This window comes from Ranitomeya variabilis, chromosome 4, assembly GCF_051348905.1.
Source record: "Ranitomeya variabilis isolate aRanVar5 chromosome 4, aRanVar5.hap1, whole genome shotgun sequence".
NCBI classification, from domain to species: Eukaryota; Metazoa; Chordata; class Amphibia; order Anura; family Dendrobatidae; genus Ranitomeya; species Ranitomeya variabilis.
The window spans coordinates 214,967,456-214,988,675 of NC_135235.1; the positions used below are offsets into that span (position 1 = coordinate 214,967,456).

The 21,220-nt window shown below is 42.2% G+C and overlaps 1 protein-coding gene across 7 annotated transcripts in view; it reads right to left on the bottom strand.

Moving 5' to 3' along the window:
- Positions 1 to 10,718: 10,718 nt before the first annotated feature.
- The window catches only part of GRIK5 (glutamate ionotropic receptor kainate type subunit 5), a 291,864-nt gene continuing 281,362 nt past the window's right edge, over positions 10,719 to 21,220 (bottom strand). For 4 of the 7 annotated variants that reach the window (XM_077259909.1, XM_077259910.1, XM_077259911.1 and 1 more), the window contains 3 exons: positions 21,091 to 21,144; positions 12,296 to 12,417; positions 10,954 to 11,864 (listed from right to left, as the gene is read on the bottom strand). In XM_077259909.1, coding sequence (XP_077116024.1) covers positions 11,409 to 11,864; positions 12,296 to 12,417; positions 21,091 to 21,144 — 632 coding nt within the window. In that variant the 3' untranslated portion in view covers positions 10,954 to 11,408. Of the gene's footprint in view, positions 11,865 to 12,295; positions 12,418 to 21,090; positions 21,145 to 21,220 lie in introns of those variants that run through there. The other 3 variants (XR_013214619.1, XM_077259912.1, XR_013214618.1) reach the window with 2 other exon arrangements.

The following is a 21,220-nucleotide window of genomic DNA, read 5'->3' on the forward strand; positions in this document are numbered from 1 at the left end:
GGTTCAAGCGTTTTCCATTTTTTCTGCAGTTTTGGGGGAGAAATCTCCCCATCTCTGCAGTAAATTATTTCAGCATTTAGATATTATTCTGGAAGCTTATCGCAACTTCGGCGGATTCGCTTGGCTGAGTTACGATGAGGCTTTCAGACATAAATTGTCAGTCCATCCTGAGCTTCATTGGGGAGTGAAGGATATCGGTTTGTGGATCAATTTAATGCTTCCACAAAGACACATCACTCCTAGGCAATCTTCTAGCACAGTGAAGCGTGGCGTTTGTTTCGCCTTCAATGATTCCTTTTGCAAATGGAATACTAGTTGCAGATTTCGCCACGAATGTTCGTTCTGTGGCAACTCACATCCAGTGGCCAAATGCTTCAAGAAGCAAGCATCTCAGCAGCCCTCTGCCAGGGATCACACTTCTAAAAGCACGGACACCAGTGATACTAGCAAACATGTCCCCTTGGTTAAACAGGTTTCCAGATCAGGAGACCAGTAAGTTGTTGTTTTCTGGTTTTTCTGAAGGATTTTTTGTACCTCAGTTTAAAGGGGAGGGCTGTCTGATTGTTTCTAATCTACCTTCTTTAAAGGCAAACCCGGAAGTGGCTAGGGAAAAAATTTCGAGTGAAATTCAACTAGGCAGGGTCGCTGGCCCTTTTAACTCACCTCCGTTTTCTAATTTTCGTACATCCCCTTTAGGTATAGTGCCTAAAAAAGAGGAGGGTTCATTTAGACTAATCCACCACTTATCTTACCCTTTGGGTTCATCTTTGAACGACGAGGTGGACAAGTCTTTAATTTCAGTTTCTTATTCTTCATTTGATTCTGCATTGGAGATCCTCCGTAAATTTGGTTGCAATGCTTTGATGGCTAAATCAGACATTAAATCAGCGTTCAGGCTTCTTCCCGTCCATCCCTCCGGTTTTAATTCTTTAGGTTTTTGTTTTGATGATTGTTTCTTTTTTGATATGTGTTTACCTATGGGTTTTTCTTTGTCCTGTTTTTATTTTGAGAGTTTTTCCTCCTTTCTTCATTGGGTCGTACAAACGTCTTGTGAAGAAGCGGGTGTCCTCCATTATTTGGACGATTTTTTATTTGTTGGTCCCTTTGGCTCCTCTATTTGTGAGGACGCCCTTACCAAATTTATTCATATGTGTGAATATTTTGGCATCCCTATTGCCCACGAAAAAACTGTTGGTCCTTCTCAATCCATTGAGTTTTTGGGAATTACCCTGGATTCAAAAAAAATGGAATCCCTACTTCCGGCGGATAAAATTTTGAAACTTTGCTCTGCTTTATCAGAATTTTTGTCTAAAGAGAAGGTTACTCTTAAAGAACTTCAATCTTTACTAGGATTGTTGAATTTTGCAGTTCGGGTGATTCCTATTGGTCGGGCGTTTTGTAGGAGCTTATATGATGCCACCAAGGGTGTATCTTCACCCCATTCTCATATTAGGATTCGTTCTGCTCTGAAGGAGGATGCCAGAATATGGCTTTCCTTTTTATCAGATCATAACGGTAGATCCTTGTGGCAGTCATCGTTCGTAACTGCGGACTCTTTTCCGTTTCTTTTTTCTGTTGACAAGCATCTCGGTGGTTGCATCCTTTTTGCCTCCCATTGGTCTCGTTTTTGTTGGCCAGAGATTTGGGTGTCTGAGCGACTTGTTTTTAATTTTACATTCTTAGAAATTTTTTCTATTTTTTCCGGAATTTTTACATGGGGGTCTCTAATGCAGAATTCCAGAATTTTGTTGTTTTCCTCCAACCAGGCGGTAGTTTTTGCCATTAATACTTTGTCCTCAAAAAACACTCTAGTAGCCAAAATTTTGAGACAATTAGTTCTTTTATGCCTTAAAAATAATATTTGGTTGAAAGCTAAAATTGGACAAAGTAAGCTTTTAGGTTTAACGGACTCTTTGCTTCATCGTCAGTGGTCGAATTTTTTCCTACAGGTCCCGTATGCGGATTCAGAAGCGACCCTCTTATCCCCTTCAATCTGGGAAGTGATCACCCTTTAATACCACATTTTATTAGAAATTCTCTGTCCGAAAGATCATGGGCTGATTATTCAGCCGCATGGCGTAGTTGGAGTAATTTTTGTGAGTTACATTTTTTTGACCCTTTAGTTTCGAACCCTACGGCAGCGCTCAGATTTGCTTCTGAAATGGCTCAGAGGGGTTTGTCATACTCCGCGATAGCAAAAAGCCTTGCGGGAGTTTCCTTTTTTATGAAGCTTTCAGGTAATATCCCTTTAACGGAATTTTTTCCGGTGAAACAGTTTTTGAAAGGCCTCAAAAAATCTAATTTTATGCCCGATACCAGAAGACCTATTTCTTTACCTCTGCTCAGAGATTTATGCTCTAGTCTTTGCCATGTTTGTTTGAATTCTGACGAGGCGCTTTTATTTAGCGCCATTTTTTCCCTTTCATTTTTTGGGGCACTGAGGATTGGAGAAGTAGTCTCCGCCAAAAAATCTACACCTTCTGGACTCTTTTTAGCAGATATTCAAATTCATGAAACCTTTTTAATCCTTTTTATTAGGAAATCAAAGACAGATCAATTAGGAAGAGGTTCAAAGTTGAAAATTAATGCTATTGCTGATTCTTCCATTTGCGCTGTGAATAGGATGGCTATTTGGTTTCAAACGAGACCTTTACAGCAAGGCCCACTGTTTATTCATAGGGATTTATCTCCGGTCACTGTATTCCAATTTAATTTTATTTTGAAGAAATGTCTGTCTTTTTTGAACTTGAAACACTTGAACATTACTTCCCATTCTTTTAGGATAGGAGCAGCTACTGAAGCCTCTAGGGCCGGGCTTTCTGAGTCTGGAATTAAAGAATTGGGGAGATGGAACTCTAAAAGATTCAAATTGTATATCAGACATGATCTTTATGATTATTAATTATCAATTTTCTTTTAGGTCCGTTAGTTATCTGGATAGTCGGACACTCTTTTGTCTTCTGGGCCCAGAAGAGGGCTAGTCAGCGAGTTTACACAGAGAACTTATCTTTTAATATGTCAATTATTCAGGTTTGGTGGCTCGCTGTTCGAGGTCTGAGTTGGTTTTCCCTGGTTATGCAAGTTAAAAAATGGCTAGAAGAATACCCTTCTCCTGATTTAATTATTTTTCATGTTTCTGGGAATGATCTCGGAAAAATCAGGACAATGGACTTGTTAGCTACTATGAGATCTGATATGATTGGTTTTCGGTCTATTTTACCTCATTCATCTTTTGTTTTTTCCGAGATCGTTCCCAGACTATTGTGGCATAATAACCGTTTTTCTTTTTTGGAGAAAATACGCAAGAGAGTGAACAAAGCGATGGAGAAATTTTTTCCTTTGGTTTCAGGTTTTTCTTTTAGGCATTCCGACCTTGAAGGTTTCTTACCAGGTCTTTATAGACGAGATCTAATTCATCTTTCTGATATTGGATTGGACATTTTCAACCTTGACCTACAGTCGATTATTGAGAGATGGCTGTGTGGTGGTGGGGGGACCAGGTCTCTTTGAGACCTGGCCTGGTGGGAAAATCACCCATGTATGGGTGGATTGGTTTTATGGAGAAATATGGTAATTTGGTTTTAAGAGATGAGTATATTTATTGGTATTTATTTAACTTATGTAACCCTAATAAACTACACGGCCATTTTTTATCCACATTAAAGGTGTTTAGTGTCTTTTTGTATGAATGGGTTTTGTGATGCCATGGTGGCCCCCCCGCGTAAGCACAAAAAGAAATACAGCGGGGGTCTCATGGCCTCATAAACCCTATTTTCTACCATATGGCTTTTGTAATATGAGGTCATATAAAGGTCAGGCCGGTCAGCTGTGGATGTGGGATGCTGGTTTTATCCAGTTTTATCTGGTTCTTGGCGCCCTTTTTTGGACGTTTTTTATTGGTTATTTGAATCTTGGGCGCCTGATTTTTCTCTATATATACCCTGGTTTTTGGGGTTTTTTCATCAGTCAGCTGAAGAAAGAAGAAAGAAGAAGCCCACCCCCCCTTCCCTTTTATCAAATGCTTTTATTTATTTGTCGTGTAGTTTTATTGTGGGAAAATCACCCATGTATGGGTGGATTGGTTTTATGGAGAAATATGGTAATTTGGTTTTAAGAGATGAGTATATTTATTGGTATTTATTTAACTTATGTAACCCTAATAAACTACACGGCCATTTTTTATCCACATTAAAGGTGTTTAGTGTCTTTTTGTATGAATGGGTTTTGTGATGCCATGTACAGAGGCAGTGTAATGCTCTCATCATGTGCATCCAGACCTATTTTAATGCACCCCATGATCCTGTTTGCCTTGGCAGCCGCTGAACCCAAAATCCCTGGTCCATGTGCAGCCAGTGCCTGTACTTGTACTCCATGTTTCCGGACTGCTGCAACCAGTCTCTGAACACTGAGGCCGCATTGAGAGGCACCAGAACCTCAATCAGCCCTATCTCTCTGTCAGCATTCAATCAGCCTGAGGATTCAGAACCTATTAGTCTGAGGAAAAGACCAGTCTGAGTCCAAATATGTGTCTGGATACCTGACCCCTGGGGTCAGCAGCTGCAGTACCAGGGACTGCTTAGGATTGGCAGCTGGTGGCCACTTGCAACCAAGCCTGACTCCACCATCAGGAGCTCCAGTGAACACCTGGAAGTCGCTTAGCTACCCCCCTCCTAGGTAAGCCTGGCCCCATGGCACAGTGGGTCCACAAACCACGTGCACCACCTGAGTGCATAAGTTTTGGTGCTGCATTCTGTCATTGATGGTGATTATGGTGCTGTATTCATGTATTGATGGTTGTTATTTTGCTGTATTAAGGAATTGATGATGGTTCTGGTACTGTATTAAAATATTGATGATGGTTCTGGTGCTGTATTCATGTATTGATGATGATGATTCTGGTGCTGTATTCATGTATTGATATTGGTTTAGCTGCATTATTCATGTCCTATTGATGGTTCTTGTGTTGTATTCATGTACTGAAGATGGTTCTGATTATGTATTTATGTACTGATGGTTATTCATATATTAGTTTTGGTTCTAGTGCTGTATTGATGTACTGGTGTTCATTATTATGCTCTATTGCTTTATTCATGTACTAATTATGGTTCTGTTGCTTTATTCATTTACTGTTGATGGTTCTGATGCTATATTCATGCACTATTGTTTATTTTGGTGCTCTATTAATGATGGTTCTGGTGCTGTAATAAATTACTAATGATGGTTCTGGTGCTAAATGTGTGTACTGGTGAGGACAATAAAGGCGTCAGTTATATATAGCACATAACTATGGCGACTCTTAATATAAGTAATAATACTAAGGAGAACCGAGAGTCAAAACTAGCCAATATAAATTTACAAAAGGTTAAATTTTATTTCAGAAAATCACATACATAAAACTATATCATACGGTAGTAAGTAGCAACTATATCCTAGGTACATCAAAAAGGCGATCCAGGGGACCACAGAGCACAAGTGAATTCAATAAACACTGCTTCCCAAACATGTGCATGTAAATAAGTACTCTCACACACATGGGACCTGCTAACAGTGGCAAGTGGTGATAGAACCAAGCAGTATACTTCTAAGAGCGTTGTCAAGTCGATTCCCCATATATCATAAGGCAGTAAAAACCAACTAACATAGTTAGATAAATTTATTTACCCATATGTGTGCAGGCGTCCTGTGTGGATCCTGGATCGCAGACCCCGCGATGGGGTCTGCGATCCAGGATCCACACAGGACGCCTGCACACATATGGGTAAATAAATTTATCTAACTATGTTAGTTGGTTTTTACTGCCTTATGATATATGGGGAATCGACTTGACAACGCTCTTAGAAGTATACTGCTTGGTTCTATCACCACTTGCCACTGTTAGCAGGTCCCATGTGTGTGAGAGTACTTATTTACATGCACATGTTTGGGAAGCAGTGTTTACTGAATTCACTTGTGCTCTGTGGTCCCCTGGATCGCCTTTTTGATGTACCTAGGATATAGTTGCTACTTACTACCGTATGATATAGTTTTATGTATGTGATTTTCTGAAATAAAATTTAACCTTTTGTAAATTTATATTGGCTAGTTTTGACTCTCGGTTCTCCTTAGTATTATTATGTGTGTACTGGTGTAGTTCGGGTACTGTATTCATATACTGATGTTGGTTCTAGTACTGTATTCAAGTACAGGTGATGGCTCTGGTGTATTCATGTACTGTCGCTCCCCACGGTGGGCAGCACTCATGTAACCCCAAACCATGACACTCCCACCACCATGCTTGACTGTAGGCAATACATTCTTGTCTTTAAACTCCTCACCTGGTTGTCGCCTCACATGCTTAACACCATTGGAAACAAATAGATTTATCTTGGTCTCAGACCACATGACATGGTTGCAGTATTCCATGTCCTTAGTCTGCTTGTCTTCAGCAAACTGTTTACGAGCTTTCTTGTGCATCATCTTTAGAAGAGGCTTCCTTCTGGGACAACAGCCATGCAGACCAATTTGATGCAGTGTACGGCTTATGGTCTGAGTGCTGACAGGCGGATCTTCCACCCGTTTAACTTCTGCAGCAATGCTGGTATCATCGATACCTCTATTTTGAAAATGCAACTTCTGGATATGAAGCTGAGCACGTGCACTCAACTTCCATGGCTGACCAAGGCAGAACAGTTCTGAGTGAAACCTGTCTTGTTACACAGCTTTACGGTCTTGGCCATCTCCTGATACTGAGCTGCACACGGTGGCCATCTTCTTATGGCCTCGGCCATCTTTACGTAGAGCAACAATTCTTTTTTGTAGATCCTCAGAGCGTTCTTTGCCAGGTTGAACTTCCAGTGACCAATATAAGAGAGTGTGAGAATTATAGCACCAAATTTATCACATCTGCCCCCCATTCACCCCTGAGACCTTGTAACACTAATGAGTTACATGACACCGGGGAGGAAAAATGGTAAATTGGGCACAATTTGATAATTTTCCCTTAGGGGTGTACTCACTTTTGCTGCCAGCAGATTAGACATTAATGGTGATGTGTTGAGTTATTTAGAGGGCACCAAATCTACACTGTCATACAAACTGTACATTGACTACTCTACATTATATCAAAGTCTCAGATCTTGTCTCATGAAAAGATATAATAAAAGATTTACAAAAATGTCAGGGGTGTACTCACTTTTGTGATATACTGGACAATATTGTGCATTTTACCCTTGGACTAGGGTCTTCAATAGTCTACTGAAGACCTCAATCCAAAGTTGACGTGTGTATCTTCCCAGGCCCAAAGTTCATTTTTTACCTCTCCATATTTCTCTCGTCTCACCATGGCAGTGCTCTAGAGAAGAAGTCTTTTTCTACTCGTTTTTCTCTACATTAAATTGTATTCTGTCGTTTTCCTGAGGGAGGTAAGATATAATGGAAGATTCCTTGCAGATCTGCACTGCAAAGTCATAGGTGTTCCTCCGTCCAGTGTATTATTGCAAAAACTGTCCCATCGAAGTAATGTAGCATTCGATATATCCTCTCCATTAGATTATTAGTAATATGCATATATTGAAAATCTTTATAGGTTTGTATTTTCCATCCGTTCTGCGCTTCCATGTATCCAGCTTCTCAGAGTTGAATGGACAGTCCTATTCTAGTCCCCAGTATCAACCCCTGTAATTTTGCCAATAAGACGCCTTCAAGGTCAAAGCATGATAAATGGACCAAATAGAAGTTCCACTTACCTGTCAGAAATAATGTAACTTCAATTGCAGAGATTTTTTTTTTTTTACAAAATTGAGGTTTCTTTTTCTGTAAAACCATGAGAATGGTTCTGAATGACCTTGAATGAGTTACTCCTGCACACACTGAAGTCTAGATTGCCACCACTTGTCTAGTGAGGCTGACCACCGGTGGGGTCCATACACCTTTAAATATGCAGAGTTTTGGAACCCAAAAATGTACTGGTTCAGGACCGAGGTCACAAATTCTAGTTCCTCATATGAGCTTATGTGCAAACTACTCATCATACAAACCATCGTCCAGTTTTCCTTTTCTTTTATGATTTTTTGTTTTGAAACTTGACATTGGTCTCCTGGATATGATGCTGTTTTTTTTCTCCATGGCGGTCTTGGATCTTCTCCACTTCTTCTGATTGATGGCATCACGTGAAGCCTTCAGACTTTGGAAGATACTCATTTTATCCTCATGCAAGAGAAAAAAAGCCACCAAGCAGGTCCCAATTTTTACAAAAATTTTTAGTTATATTTCTTCCTCCTGATTTCCCTTTCCTAAACTAGCGCTTGATTTTGGGGACACTAGAGTGGTTTGTTTCATGGCTCATTCTGTTAAAGGAGTGTTCTCAAGATCGTAAGTTATCCCCTATCTATAGAATGGGTGACATATTCCCAATCAGTGGCAGTTCAACTGCTGGGACCCCCACCGATCCTGAAAACTGGAGTTCCAAAAAAGTCGCTCAGCTGGTCTTCAGCACTCCCATAAGAATTAATGGAGCGACAGCGCACATAATCAACCATGTGTCCATTCACAGGGGCTCTTCAAAGCCCCAGTTCTCGGGATCGGTGGTTGGACTCTCATCGATCTAGAATACTGTACATCCCATATCCCATGGATGATGAATAACTTCCAAGAAAAATGCAAAATACACCATAAAACAAGAAGCAATAATTCCTGCTTTTTGGGACGCTCAATGGACTAAAACCTATAAAGACATATTTTAGATTTTGTTTTTTAGGGTCAACATTTCTATGTTCTTCGTAAAATATTCTTCCTGAATACATATGGCATAGTGTGAAAAAGCGGATGCTTTGCCATTTTTATGGCCATTTTTCAACCTCGTCTACATTTTGGAAAGTCCATCTCTTACCAATTGCAATCCCAAACTATTTCTATCTGATGCTCATATCTCCGGATACGTCCCATCTTCAATGTAACAATGGGTGTAAAATAATAATGGAAAAATAGTTTGTAAAGTAATAATACAAAACTATTTACAGGTTCTTTTTATCTCCATGGTTACAGACTACAAGCAAACCTTGTAGTCGTCTCCGTGGTTACAGACTACAAACAAACCTTGTGTAGTCGTGTGTTACTTCACTCATTTGCTCCCTTCTACTAAGTATCTGTAGATTAAGAAGAAAGAGGAGTAAATGCAAAGGACTAAAAAAACAGTCTGCAAAATCAGATTATGATCAATCTGGGGGCGCATTGCAGTGCATAGGAGCTGTATACACAAATACACAAATTGGGATTTTTATTTTGTCCTTCTAAGCAGGGTTGCAAAAGTGTCCAAACCCAAAAGAAATTTCCTAGGTGAAATAGTATAAACCAACATCTCTTATTGAGAAAAAAAAAAAACTAAAATAATGTCAGGAGTGTGGTCTCCTGGATATGATGCTGTTTTTTTTCTCCATGGCGGTCTTGGATCTTCTCCACTTCTTCTGATTGATGGCATCACGTGAAGCCTTCAGACTTTGGAAGATACTCATTTTATCCTCATGCAAGAGAAAAAAAGCCACCAAGCAGGTCCCAATTTTTACAAAAATTTTTAGTTATATTTCTTCCTCCTGATTTCCCTTTCCTAAACTAGCGCTTGATTTTGGGGACACTAGAGTGGTTTGTTTCATGGCTCATTCTGTTAAAGGAGTGTTCTCAAGATCGTAAGTTATCCCCTATCTATAGAATGGGTGACATATTCCCAATCAGTGGCAGTTCAACTGCTGGGACCCCCACCGATCCTGAAAACTGGAGTTCCAAAAAAGTCGCTCAGCTGGTCTTCAGCACTCCCATAAGAATTAATGGAGCGACAGCGCACATAATCAACCATGTGTCCATTCACAGGGGCTCTTCAAAGCCCCAGTTCTCGGGATCGGTGGTTGGACTCTCATCGATCTAGAATACTGTACATCCCATATCCCATGGATGATGAATAACTTCCAAGAAAAATGCAAAATACACCATAAAACAAGAAGCAATAATTCCTGCTTTTTGGGACGCTCAATGGACTAAAACCTATAAAGACATATTTTAGATTTTGTTTTTTAGGGTCAACATTTCTATGTTCTTCGTAAAATATTCTTCCTGAATACATATGGCATAGTGTGAAAAAGCGGATGCTTTGCCATTTTTCTGGCCATTTTTCAACCTCGTCTACATTTTGGAAAGTCCATCTCTTACCAATTGCAATCCCAAACTATTTCTATCTGATGCTCATATCTCCGGATACGTCCCATCTTCAATGTAACAATGGGTGTAAAATAATAATGGAAAAATAGTTTGTAAAGTAATAATACAAAACTATTTACAGGTTCTTTTTATCTCCATGGTTACAGACTACAAGCAAACCTTGTAGTCGTCTCCGTGGTTACAGACTACAAACAAACCTTGTGTAGTCGTGTGTTACTTCACTCATTTGCTCCCTTCTACTAAGTATCTGTAGATTAAGAAAAAAGAGGAGTAAATGCAAAGGACTAAAAAAACAGTCTGCAAAATCAGATTATGATCAATCTGGGGGCGCATTGCAGTGCATAGGAGCTGTATACACAAATACACAAATTGGGATTTTTATTTTGTCCTTCTAAGCAGGGTTGCAAAAGTGTCCAAACCCAAAAGAAATTTCCTAGGTGAAATAGTATAAACCAACATCTCTTATTGAGAAAAAAAAAAAACTAAAATAATGTCAGGAGTGTGGTCGGAATATAAAATGACAGACACCGATATACTCTCCACTCAATTCATTTGTATCAAATCCGCACGTTGCATCATAATCAATTTCTCAAACACGTATAATATCCCACGTCTTCTCACAAATTTGTGCATATAAAAAAATGGATAATACGGCAATGCATATAATTGCCGATATGTCAATCAACATAAAACACAATGCCCGGCATAAGAATCTAAACCGGGCTCTGCATTTTAGAAATGTGATTTGATTTTTTTTTTTCTCTTTTTGATTAAGTCAACAATCTTGATGGCGGTCGGCCCGGTCTGATTGACGCTCTCCTTACCGTCAGGGTTAATGCATGTGGTGAGAACTTAGACCCTGAGCTGGGACAGACTACTCCAGTGTATCCCATCTACACACACACACTGATCAATGCAAGGTCACCTCGAGAGGACAGGGCAGTAACAAATGGTATAGTCAAAACAGCACGTGGAGTGTTTGTTGGGAGGGGACAGTTTATTTCGCACGCACAGCGTACATCGTAAAAGACTGAGGCATCGCAGTGTTTCTGATGAATACAGAGGAGGCTTCATAAAGACCCCCACCCCAAAACAGAGTGTTGGGAAGAACGGGGGAAGGACAGATGTCCAGGGTCCAGATGCCCCTTATGTTCTCTGCCTTTAATACCTCCTCATGTCACACTAATAGGTCCATACAACCAGTCTTTGTCACACCCCCAACATCACTCAGGGGTACTGGCCTCAAGAGGGTCTGCCAGTCTCCGGTGATGTGAGAGGGGCGTGAGGACCTCTGGAGCCGGAGCCGGTGGAGGTTTTGGAGACTGCGGTGGTCTAGGTAATGGCGGTGGGCCTCGTAGAGTCTGTATCCGCCGACATTCCTGGCAGATTCTAAAATGGGCACACCCTCCCCGACCAGAGGAAGATGGGGCATCCTCATGGAGACGTTGTGCACCCGGAGCAGGGGGAGGATGAGGAGGAGCCGGAGGGTGTTGGTGGGTCTGGTAAAGGCGCCCATTGCAGAGACGTGTCTCTCTGGTAGCTCGGGGTGGTCGGCTGAGAGAAAGTAGAGTCCTCCCATGAAGGTGACGTGGTGGCCGACGACGGTGACGAGAACGAGATGTCTTTTTGCAGGACACTGCGCTACGGAGCTCACTTAGCATCTCTTGGCATACCGAGATCTAATAATGAAGGAAACAAAGAAAGGTAAGAAATATAAAACTGAACTAAAGAAAAAAAATCTAGAGAATAAAGAAGGAAAAACAGGACACAGAAATATAAAAGAGGAAAAGGAATAATAGTTGTGTGGGATGAGGAGAGAGCAGAATGGCAGAACAAACAGGAGCAGCAGGGGAGAGGAGAGTGGGCGAAAAGCTGCGCAACAACCCCTGGGGGACAGCAATGAAAATGTAATACAAAACTAGGGCTAAAACAGAAACGGTGTGTAAAAAAAAAACAGACCCCCCTCAGGTGTGCTGTCAACGGGGGGCGAGGAGATGGAAACATTGCATTCTATAAAGACTACGAAATATACAGAATACATGGAAGGCGTGGATGGATCGGCAGCGCCGTACCGTGAGCGATCACGCATTGCACACGCAGATTTCCTCACCTCTTCATTGTCCACGGAACGTCTCGTTGACCAGACGAACTCCATGATGGCCACAAACACAGCAATAATCAGGCCGCAGATGAGAACTACGAAGATTCCGCCAATGTTCTCCATGCCCAGTCCTGCAAACATGTGCAAAGTTTAGGGACACTTCACAAAGGTCACCGAAAACATTTCTGGAGATAATTCAGGTATGGCGGGGGCCATCATGTAGCATATGGGGCGCCTTGTCTGCAGTGCTAACATCACGCCAACAGCGCTGCAGCCAATCTGTAAGCTCAGAAACTCATACCATCTAATTCCGCTGGGCTCACGGATTGTCTGCAGTGCTGTTGATGTAACAAGGCAATAACAGACACCAGGAGCAGCGGTGGAGAGAATAAAGAAGACTACAGGGGAAACAAAAAAAACCCATTATGTCCCGCAAAACCACTTGTAAGAAACCTATAGGCTGACTCACAGAGCTCCTCCCCATTGTATAAGTAGAGGGTGGGCTCTCAGAATAATTTCTAATATTGAGTCTGCTATTACAGGGTCCGAGCTTAGCAACAGAGCAAGAAGAGAAAATAAAAACTTCTGCATAATTTTTTATGTTTTGATATAAATATTATAATCGTCCTTTTATTTTTCATTTTTCATGGTTGCCCTTTAAAAGATTACCCGTGCCTCTGCTTGCAGTGATATAATTACTGGTTGTCTAATTGCTGCCTGCTTTTGTGAGAACACAATGTTAGGATATAGAGCATGCAGATTTTTTGCGCTCCGGCGCTTGCTGCTGCGCAGGGATTAGGGGAGCGTCGCTGAAAGTGTCAACTCACTGCAACCTTAGCACATCGGTGCACCTGCGCCTCCACTTATCTGCTCAGACCTCCGAGCCGAGCTGCCATTATTCAGAGAGGGAGACGCCGGAGGGTATTGTTGTATATGGGAATTATTCCTATATATGTGTGTGTCATAGGCTGTTCCTGAGAAGGGGTGTAATACTCCCAAAATATGTGACCTACCCTTATAAATCGCCCAATTACATAAACAACAATATCTGTAAGCAATCTCCATGTATTAAGAATATAAAATATCCCTAATAAATGATTCCTGCTTCCTTAAAGGGAACCTTTCAGGGTGATTTTAGTATGGAAACTAGCATTATGGATGTATAAATCACAGTACAACAATAAAAATGACACCACTTTTGTAGTAATCGGACATTCCAGCGCTGAGAAATCAAGCTTTGAAGTCAGATGAGTTTGGAAAAGCAATGGGTAGGGGGTGTGTCAATACACTTGGGAGACACTGACACGCCCCCACATCTAATTTGCATGGTGTATCAAAGCTTGATTTCTCAGCTCTGGCACATCAGATTGTTGTAAGAAAGGTATCATTTTAATTGTTACACTAAAATCTATACAGCCATACTGCTTGTTTCCTTAGTTAAATCACCCTGACAGGTTCCCTTTAAGGCATCGTGGCCATATTACAGCACCAAAGGAAGAATATGAGGTCTTACTTTTACCTCTATATGCTTTTAAACTTATGCTGCAGACGATTGTACTATAAGACGGTAGTTTGTGTGCCTACAGCTAAGTTTCTGTGTGTTGTTGTACAAGCTCTGTGCATCAGGGTAGCAAAGGGAAAGTTCCCATAAGCTTACGAGTTGGGCAATTGTCCATGAAGGGTGCGGCGCACGGAAAGATACTGGCTTTGATTACAGTTAAGGAATTGAAATAGAAACAAACATCTAGCTACTGCCAAATAAAGATGAGCGAACTTGTTCAGAAATCGTTCGCCAATCTCAAATTCGGCATGAACGTTGCACATTTGGATTCATGTTCGGATTCCTGAGCTTTTTCCCTAAAAATCGTCAAAAGTCGTCCAAAGTTCGGTAAATGACTGAGTTCACTAAAGTCTCTTTCAGACATCAGTGTTTCCAGTAGCAGCACAAGCTAAACGTCCCGCACCCATGCACACTGATGTGTAATCAGTGTGATACGAACCGGCGCCTGGGAATCAGCGGTACTGTTTGTGCTGTTTCCCGATACCAGGTGCTGAAGTGAAGACAGCTCATATCACTGACCCCTGCTTGCGCTGCGGTCAGTGGTAGCAGGGAACAATGTTGAGAGTTGTATTCAACTGTTAACACTGAGAACAGGCGGCGGCTGATGGGAGTATTCATCAACCACCGCCTGCGCTATAAATAAATTAAAAAAAGACATGGGGTTCCCCTGTATTTTTGATAACCAGCCAGGCAACAGCTGCTGGCTGCAACCTTAGGATCAGCTTCAGCAAGGCTGGTTATCAATAAATATTTTTAAATTATTTAAATAACTTAAAAAACAGGGGGGTGGGACTAACCAGGGTCCTACCCATTTATGACAACCAGAAAAGCTAATGCAGACAGCTGGGGGTTGGTATTCTCAGGCTGGTAAGGGGCCATTGATATTGGCCCCTCTAGCCTACAAATAGCAGAAAGCGACCACCCGAGAATCTATTGGATTGCTCAGCTCTTCCCACTTGCTTTGTGGGGTGGCAAGTGGGGTTCATATTTGTGGGGTTGATGTCACCTTTCTATTGTCTGGTGACATCAAGCCCACGGGTTACTAACGTAGATATGTATCTATAAGACACCTATCCATTACTAATCCTATATTGTAAATTAACACAGAGCCAGAATAAAGGCCTTTGACTGAAAGAATGACACAAGCTCCTTTAACCCCTTTCTGACGTCGGACGGGATAGTACGTCCGATGTCAGAATCCCCGCTTTGAGGTGGGTACCGGCGGTGAGCCCACCTCAAAGCCGCAACATGTCAGCTGTTTTCAACAGCTGACATGTGCCCGCAATAGGCGCGGGCGGAATTGTGATTCACCCGCGCCTATTAACTAGTTAAATGCCACTGTCAAACTCTGACAGCGGCATTTAACAAGCGCTTCCGGCCATCGGTCTGGAAATACACGCACTGCTGACTCCCGTCACGTGATCGGTGGTCAGCAGTGCATCGGCACGACAACCAGAGGTCACCTGAAGACCTATATGGTTGTTGATGCCAGATTGCTATGAGTGCCACCCTGTGGTCGGCGCTCATAGCAATGCTGTAATTCTACTACATAGGGGCGATCTGAGCATCGCTCCTATGTAGCAGAGGCGATCGAGTTGTGGCAGCTTCTAGCCTCCCATGGAGGTTATTGAAGCATGGCAAAAGTAAAAAAAATGTGTTTATAAATATGAAAAAAATTAAAAAAAGTAAAAGTTCATATCACCCCCCTTTCGCCCCATTCAAAATAAAACAGTAAAAATAAAGTCAAACATACAAATATTTGGTATCGCCGCGTTCAGAATCGCCCGATCTATCAATAAAATAGAGGAGTAATCAGATTGCTAAACGGCGTAGCGAGAAAAAAATTAAAATGCCAGAATTAAGTTTTTTTGGTGGCTACAACATTGCACTAAAATACAATAACAGGTGATCAAAAGATCGTATCTGCACAAAAGTGGTATCATTAAAAATGTCAGCTCGGCACGCAAACAATAAGCCGTCACCCGACCCGTGATCACGAAAAATGCCCTCACTCAACCCATGATCTTGAAAAATGGAGACGCTACGGGTATCGAAAAATTGCAGAATTTTTTATTTATTTTTTTTTTTTAGCAAATTTTGAAATTTTTTCTCATTACTTAAATAATAGATAAATAACCACCTAGACATGTTTGGTGTCTATGAACTCGTAATGACCTTGAGAATCAAACTGGCAGGTCAGTTTTAGCATTTAGTGAACCTAGCAAAAAAGCCAAACAAAAAACAAATGTGGGATTGCACTATTTTTGCAGTTTCACAACACTTGGAATTTTTTTCCCGTTTTCTAATACACGACATGGTAAAACCAATTCAAAAGTACAACTCGTCCCGCAAAAAATAAGCCCTCACATGGCCATATTGATGGAAAAATAAAAAAGTTATGGCTCTGGGAAGGAGGGGAGCGAAAAACGAAAAACCGAAAAAAAGCTCTGGTCATTAAGGGGTTAATGAATCTAAATTAACCCACACTCATGTCATCACCAAGTCCACTGAAGCCATAGTCTCCCATAACAGAATTAAATTAATAAACCACAATATTCCTCACCTGTCCACAGAAAAGATAATAATCCATTTGTCCCGCAACGGGTCCAGCTCTGCTACATCTAGATGGCAGGCTGCATTGTAGCATGATATGACTATACAGCCAGCCATCCAGCAGAGACACTGAGCAGTATGTGCTACCATTGCTCAGTGTCTTGCGGTGAACTCCTATGACCTGACTGATGTCACCACAAGCGTGAGAAAGTTCGCATGCTTGTAGTGCCCTTAGAAAGGTCCTGGAAGTGCACAACCAATGAATTCAGTTGAACTCACTGAGGTCAATGCAAGAGTGCAGTTCCCCTGTATTTTGGAAAACCAGCCAGGCAAAACTGACAGCTGTGGGCTCAGTGGTTGATACCTTTTAATGGCTAACTGAAAAGATGGTAACAAATTGCAAGCTTTCGAGACTACATACGTCTCTTCATCAGGCAAAGACTAAAACAAATTCTGAAGAATCACATATTTATGCACAACATAGTATAGAGAAAAAAAAAAGGGGGGGGGGGAACCATGGATAAGCCAGGTGACATGAAGCAGAATTACCATGGGTGATAAACAGTTACGTCCTGCAACCCTCAGCTGCCTGCTTCAGCAAGGCTGGTTATCAAGAATGAAGGGGTCCCCACACCATATTTTTTATTTAACAAAATAATTTTTAAAATATGGTGTGCAGTCCCCCCGTTTTTGATGACCAGCAGAGATAAAGAAGACAGCTGGGGGCTGTTATTTACAGTATAACTATAGTATTAGTAATGTATAGGTGTCTTATAGGCGCCTATCCATTACAAACCCATGGGCTTGATGTCACCAGACAATGCAAAGGTGACATCAACCACACAAATATGAACCCCACTGGTCATTGCTATAGGGCAAGTGGGAAGAGCCAGGCAAAGCTAATGGGCGCACCATTTCTGGGCTGCTGGCTGCTCTTTTTAGGCTGGGGGGGTCAATATCAATAGCCCCTTACCAGCCTCAGAATACCAGCTCTCAGCTTTAGCTTGGCTGGTTGTCAAAAATCGGGGGGGACCCCATGCTGTTTTATTATTATTTAAATAATTGAAAAAAAAGGCATAGGGACTCCTCCATTCTTTATAACCAGCCTTGCTAACGCTGAGGGTTGCAGCCCGCAGCTGTCAATTTTGCCTGACTGGTTATCAAAACTACAGGAGAATTATTTTTTAATTTATTTATAGCGCAATTCATGTGTCAGTTGACGTCACTTTTCCTGATATCTTCCCCTAATTTGAGCTGTTTTGGCAGCTTTTTCGCCCCTTTGAATTCAATAGGGGTTGGATATGTTTGGCGAACCGTTTAGCGAACATCGGGACGTTTGCCGAGCCGAACCTTAAAAGGTTCGCTCATCTCTTCTGCCAAACTCAAAATCATAGCATATGATTAAGGCAGTGGAAACGCTCGAAACTTGTAGACCTGGTCTTGTTAATTTTTCCACATGTTTTTAAAGCATACCAATAAATTATGTTTTCAGTGTTTTTTTACATAACTTTTTTATTTTGGTGGTAGCTGGATGCCTGTTTCTGTTCTGTGCATCAGTGTAAGGCCAAATTGATATTGTTAATGTTTGAAGGAATTGTCCTATAAGCAATTGTCCCACATAAAACTGAATTCCTTTTAGATTTCCAGAAGTCAAAACTAAAGGAAAAGCCCCCAGCCAAAAGCGCAATAAAAGGGAGATAGTAGAGGATCTGCTAAAACATGGGTGTAAGTGACGGGCATATGCGTGGGTGCTAGGTGCCAACATGCCGATCATCGTTTGATATATACAAGGATCATGCCATAAACTGACTCCCCAGTAAAGAAGGCCTTGGCTATAACTCTGGCAACAACTTGGCTGAATTATTCCAAAATGGTGGATTTTGCACTAGATTTTACAGTGCAAACTTCATTTTGAAAGATCCATTAGACCTGATGAGGCTGGTGTATTTACTTTGAAAATAAATGTTAGAATGTCTGTATATTCCTGATTTTAAAATGAGTCCAGCTAAGAAATGAAAGAGCTCATGAGTACAAGTGTGTTCAATCTCCACCCATCCAGTCTAACAACTGCAGCATGTACTGAGCAGTTTGAGTTTTCAGCAGCAGGGAGGCAGGACAGTGAAGAACTGTAAATCAGGCCGGATGGCACAAATTCAGCAGCAGCAGGGAGGGGGGCACTGAGGAACTGTTAATCAGGCTGGATGGCACAAATTCAGCAGAAGCAGGGAGGAGGGCACCGAGTTGCCACCAATAAGGCTGGTCGGACAGAGATTCTGCAGCAGCAGGGAGGAGAAACACTTAGGAGCTGTCAATCAGGTTGGGTCAGTGTAGATTTAGCAGAAAAAAGGAGGTAGGATACAGAGTTGATGCCAATCAGTCTGCATGAGCAGAGGTTCAGCTGCAGCAGCAGAGAGGAGAGGGACTGAGGAGGTCTCAATCAGGCTAGGAGGGTAGAGATTCTGCAGCAGCGGGAAGGAGGAACACTGAGGATCTGTCAATCAGGTTGGGTCAGGGTAGATTTAGCAGAAAAAAGGAGGTAGGATACAGAGTTGATGCCAGTCAGCCTGCATGGGCAGACGTTCAGCAGCAGCAGAGAGGAGAAGGACTGAAGAGATGTCAATCAGGTTAGGAGGGTGGAGATTCTGCAGCGGCGGGGAGGAGGAACACTGAGGATCTGTCAATCAGGTTGGGTCAGAGTAGATTTAGCAGAAGTAGGGTGGTAGAACACTCAGTTGATGCCAGTCAGCCTGCATGGGCAGACGTTCAGCAGCAGCAGAGAGAAGGACTGAAGAGATGTCAATCAGGTTAAGGGGGTGGGGATTCTGCAGCAGCGGGGAGGAGGAACACTGAGGATCTGTCAATCAGGTTGGGTCAGAGTAGATTTAGCAGAAGTAGGGTGGTAGAACGCTCAGTTGATGCCAGTCAGCCTGCATGGGCAGACGTTCAGCAGCAGCAGAGAGGAGAGGGACTGAGGAGGTGTCAATCAGGATAGGAGGGAAGAGTTTCTGCAGCAGCAGGGAGGAGGAACACTGAGGATCTGTCAATCAGGTTGGATCAGTGTAGATTTAGCAGAAGAAGAAGAGAGGTTGAACACTCAGTTGATGCCAATCAGTCTGCATGGGCAGAGGTTCAGCCGCAGCAGCAGAGAGGAGAGGGACTGAGGAGGTGTCAATCAAGTTAGGAGGGTGAAGAGATAGCAGCAGGGAGGAAGGACACTGAGGAGCATTCAATCAGGTTGGGTGTATGGAGAATGTTGTTAAGTTTTTGCATAGAACTATATAGCCATTCTGATATGGATTCTCAAAGAAAGTACACAAATATCATCAAACCTAAGATCTATTTGACAATGCATGCAGCTGGTATTATAAAATCTGGTGACAGATCTGCTTTAACACTAATAGTGAGATGATTTGTGACAAATTACAAACCCAGCTCTGATAAAGTAGGTCCTTTTTCTGGAAATCAATAGGGGCATAAGAAATAGCATTTGTGTGTTCAGCCATGTATATATAACACGTTGCTCGGACCATCTGCGGGGCAACGTCACTAAACAATCGTTGAAAATAAACCTTAATGCATAAAGCCCCGCGTGGAGCAGACACGCTGCCTCTATACCTCTGCGATTCTTCGATCACAGAACCTTTCAACCAGACACACCACCTGGATCCATCTGTACCGTTCTTATCAGCGTGCCGCGTACAGCGCAAAACTACAAGTCGCATCACGAAACAGACAAGTGGAGGGTGCGCTAACCCGGCACAATCTGTTACGGCATGTACACAGGGCGCTCATCAACCACAGTATGCCGGGGGGAGACTCCTGCTGTGAACCCCAGCACTGCACCAATAACTCCGCACCTGCGGATGTACATCGGGAAGCCCCCGTACACAATAGACGTCGACAGGTCCCGATGACATACTGTATATGCGTTTTTTCAACATTAATCTAAAGGGACCATAAAGAGTCATTGTGGCATATTTCCAGGAGAAGGAATAGGTGTTGGCGCGTGTGCATCTCTCTGTTCACTTTTAGGCAAGTTGCAAAAATTGCCCGGTATTCACGCTTTGAAATTTTTGCAACTCAAAGAATGGAAAAATGCTCACGTGCAACCACTTCTCCATTCTAAAAATACATAAGGATTTTTTTTATTAGGTTGGCACATGGGTGGAGGTCTGCAAATGTCAGGTTTGGGGGTGCCTATGGCGACCGGCACAACTGTGACATTGAAGGTAGGATACACTGGAGTCCACCTGGAACTGCAAGCAGGAGTCATCTATATATTCTTATATGATATATTAGTCACGGCCATCAGAGACAGCGCACACAGGTGCTAAACACTTGGAGAATTGGGTCCAGCACTTGTTCCACTAATTCCCTTTGCTATTTGATGGCCAGTACAACAATCTCCTCCCCTGAGGAGTATTGCTTCAAAACCCAAAGGCGAGGACTTGGCCCTTAGGTCCCGGAAAGAACAAGGAAGAGGCTCCTCTGTATCAAAATCCAGGGCTTCTTTTAAGCTCCTTTAAAAGGAAATTGTATACCCAAGCCCCCCATAGAGGTCTACCGTGTGATGGTAATGATCTATCGATCGAATGGCGGAATAATATAAGTGAGGGATGCGTACATCATAGATGGAGGTTATGGAAGTCACAATCATAAGGAGAGTACAAGACAATGAAAGGTGAGTTACCAGAATGAGAACGGATGAGATTGACAGATGTTCCCGATGTCTCCCTAGTCCACCCTGACGAAGAGACAATGAGATGGAAAATGAAACCCAAAAAATATGAAAAGAGAGAAGAGATGATCACAAGACAAGG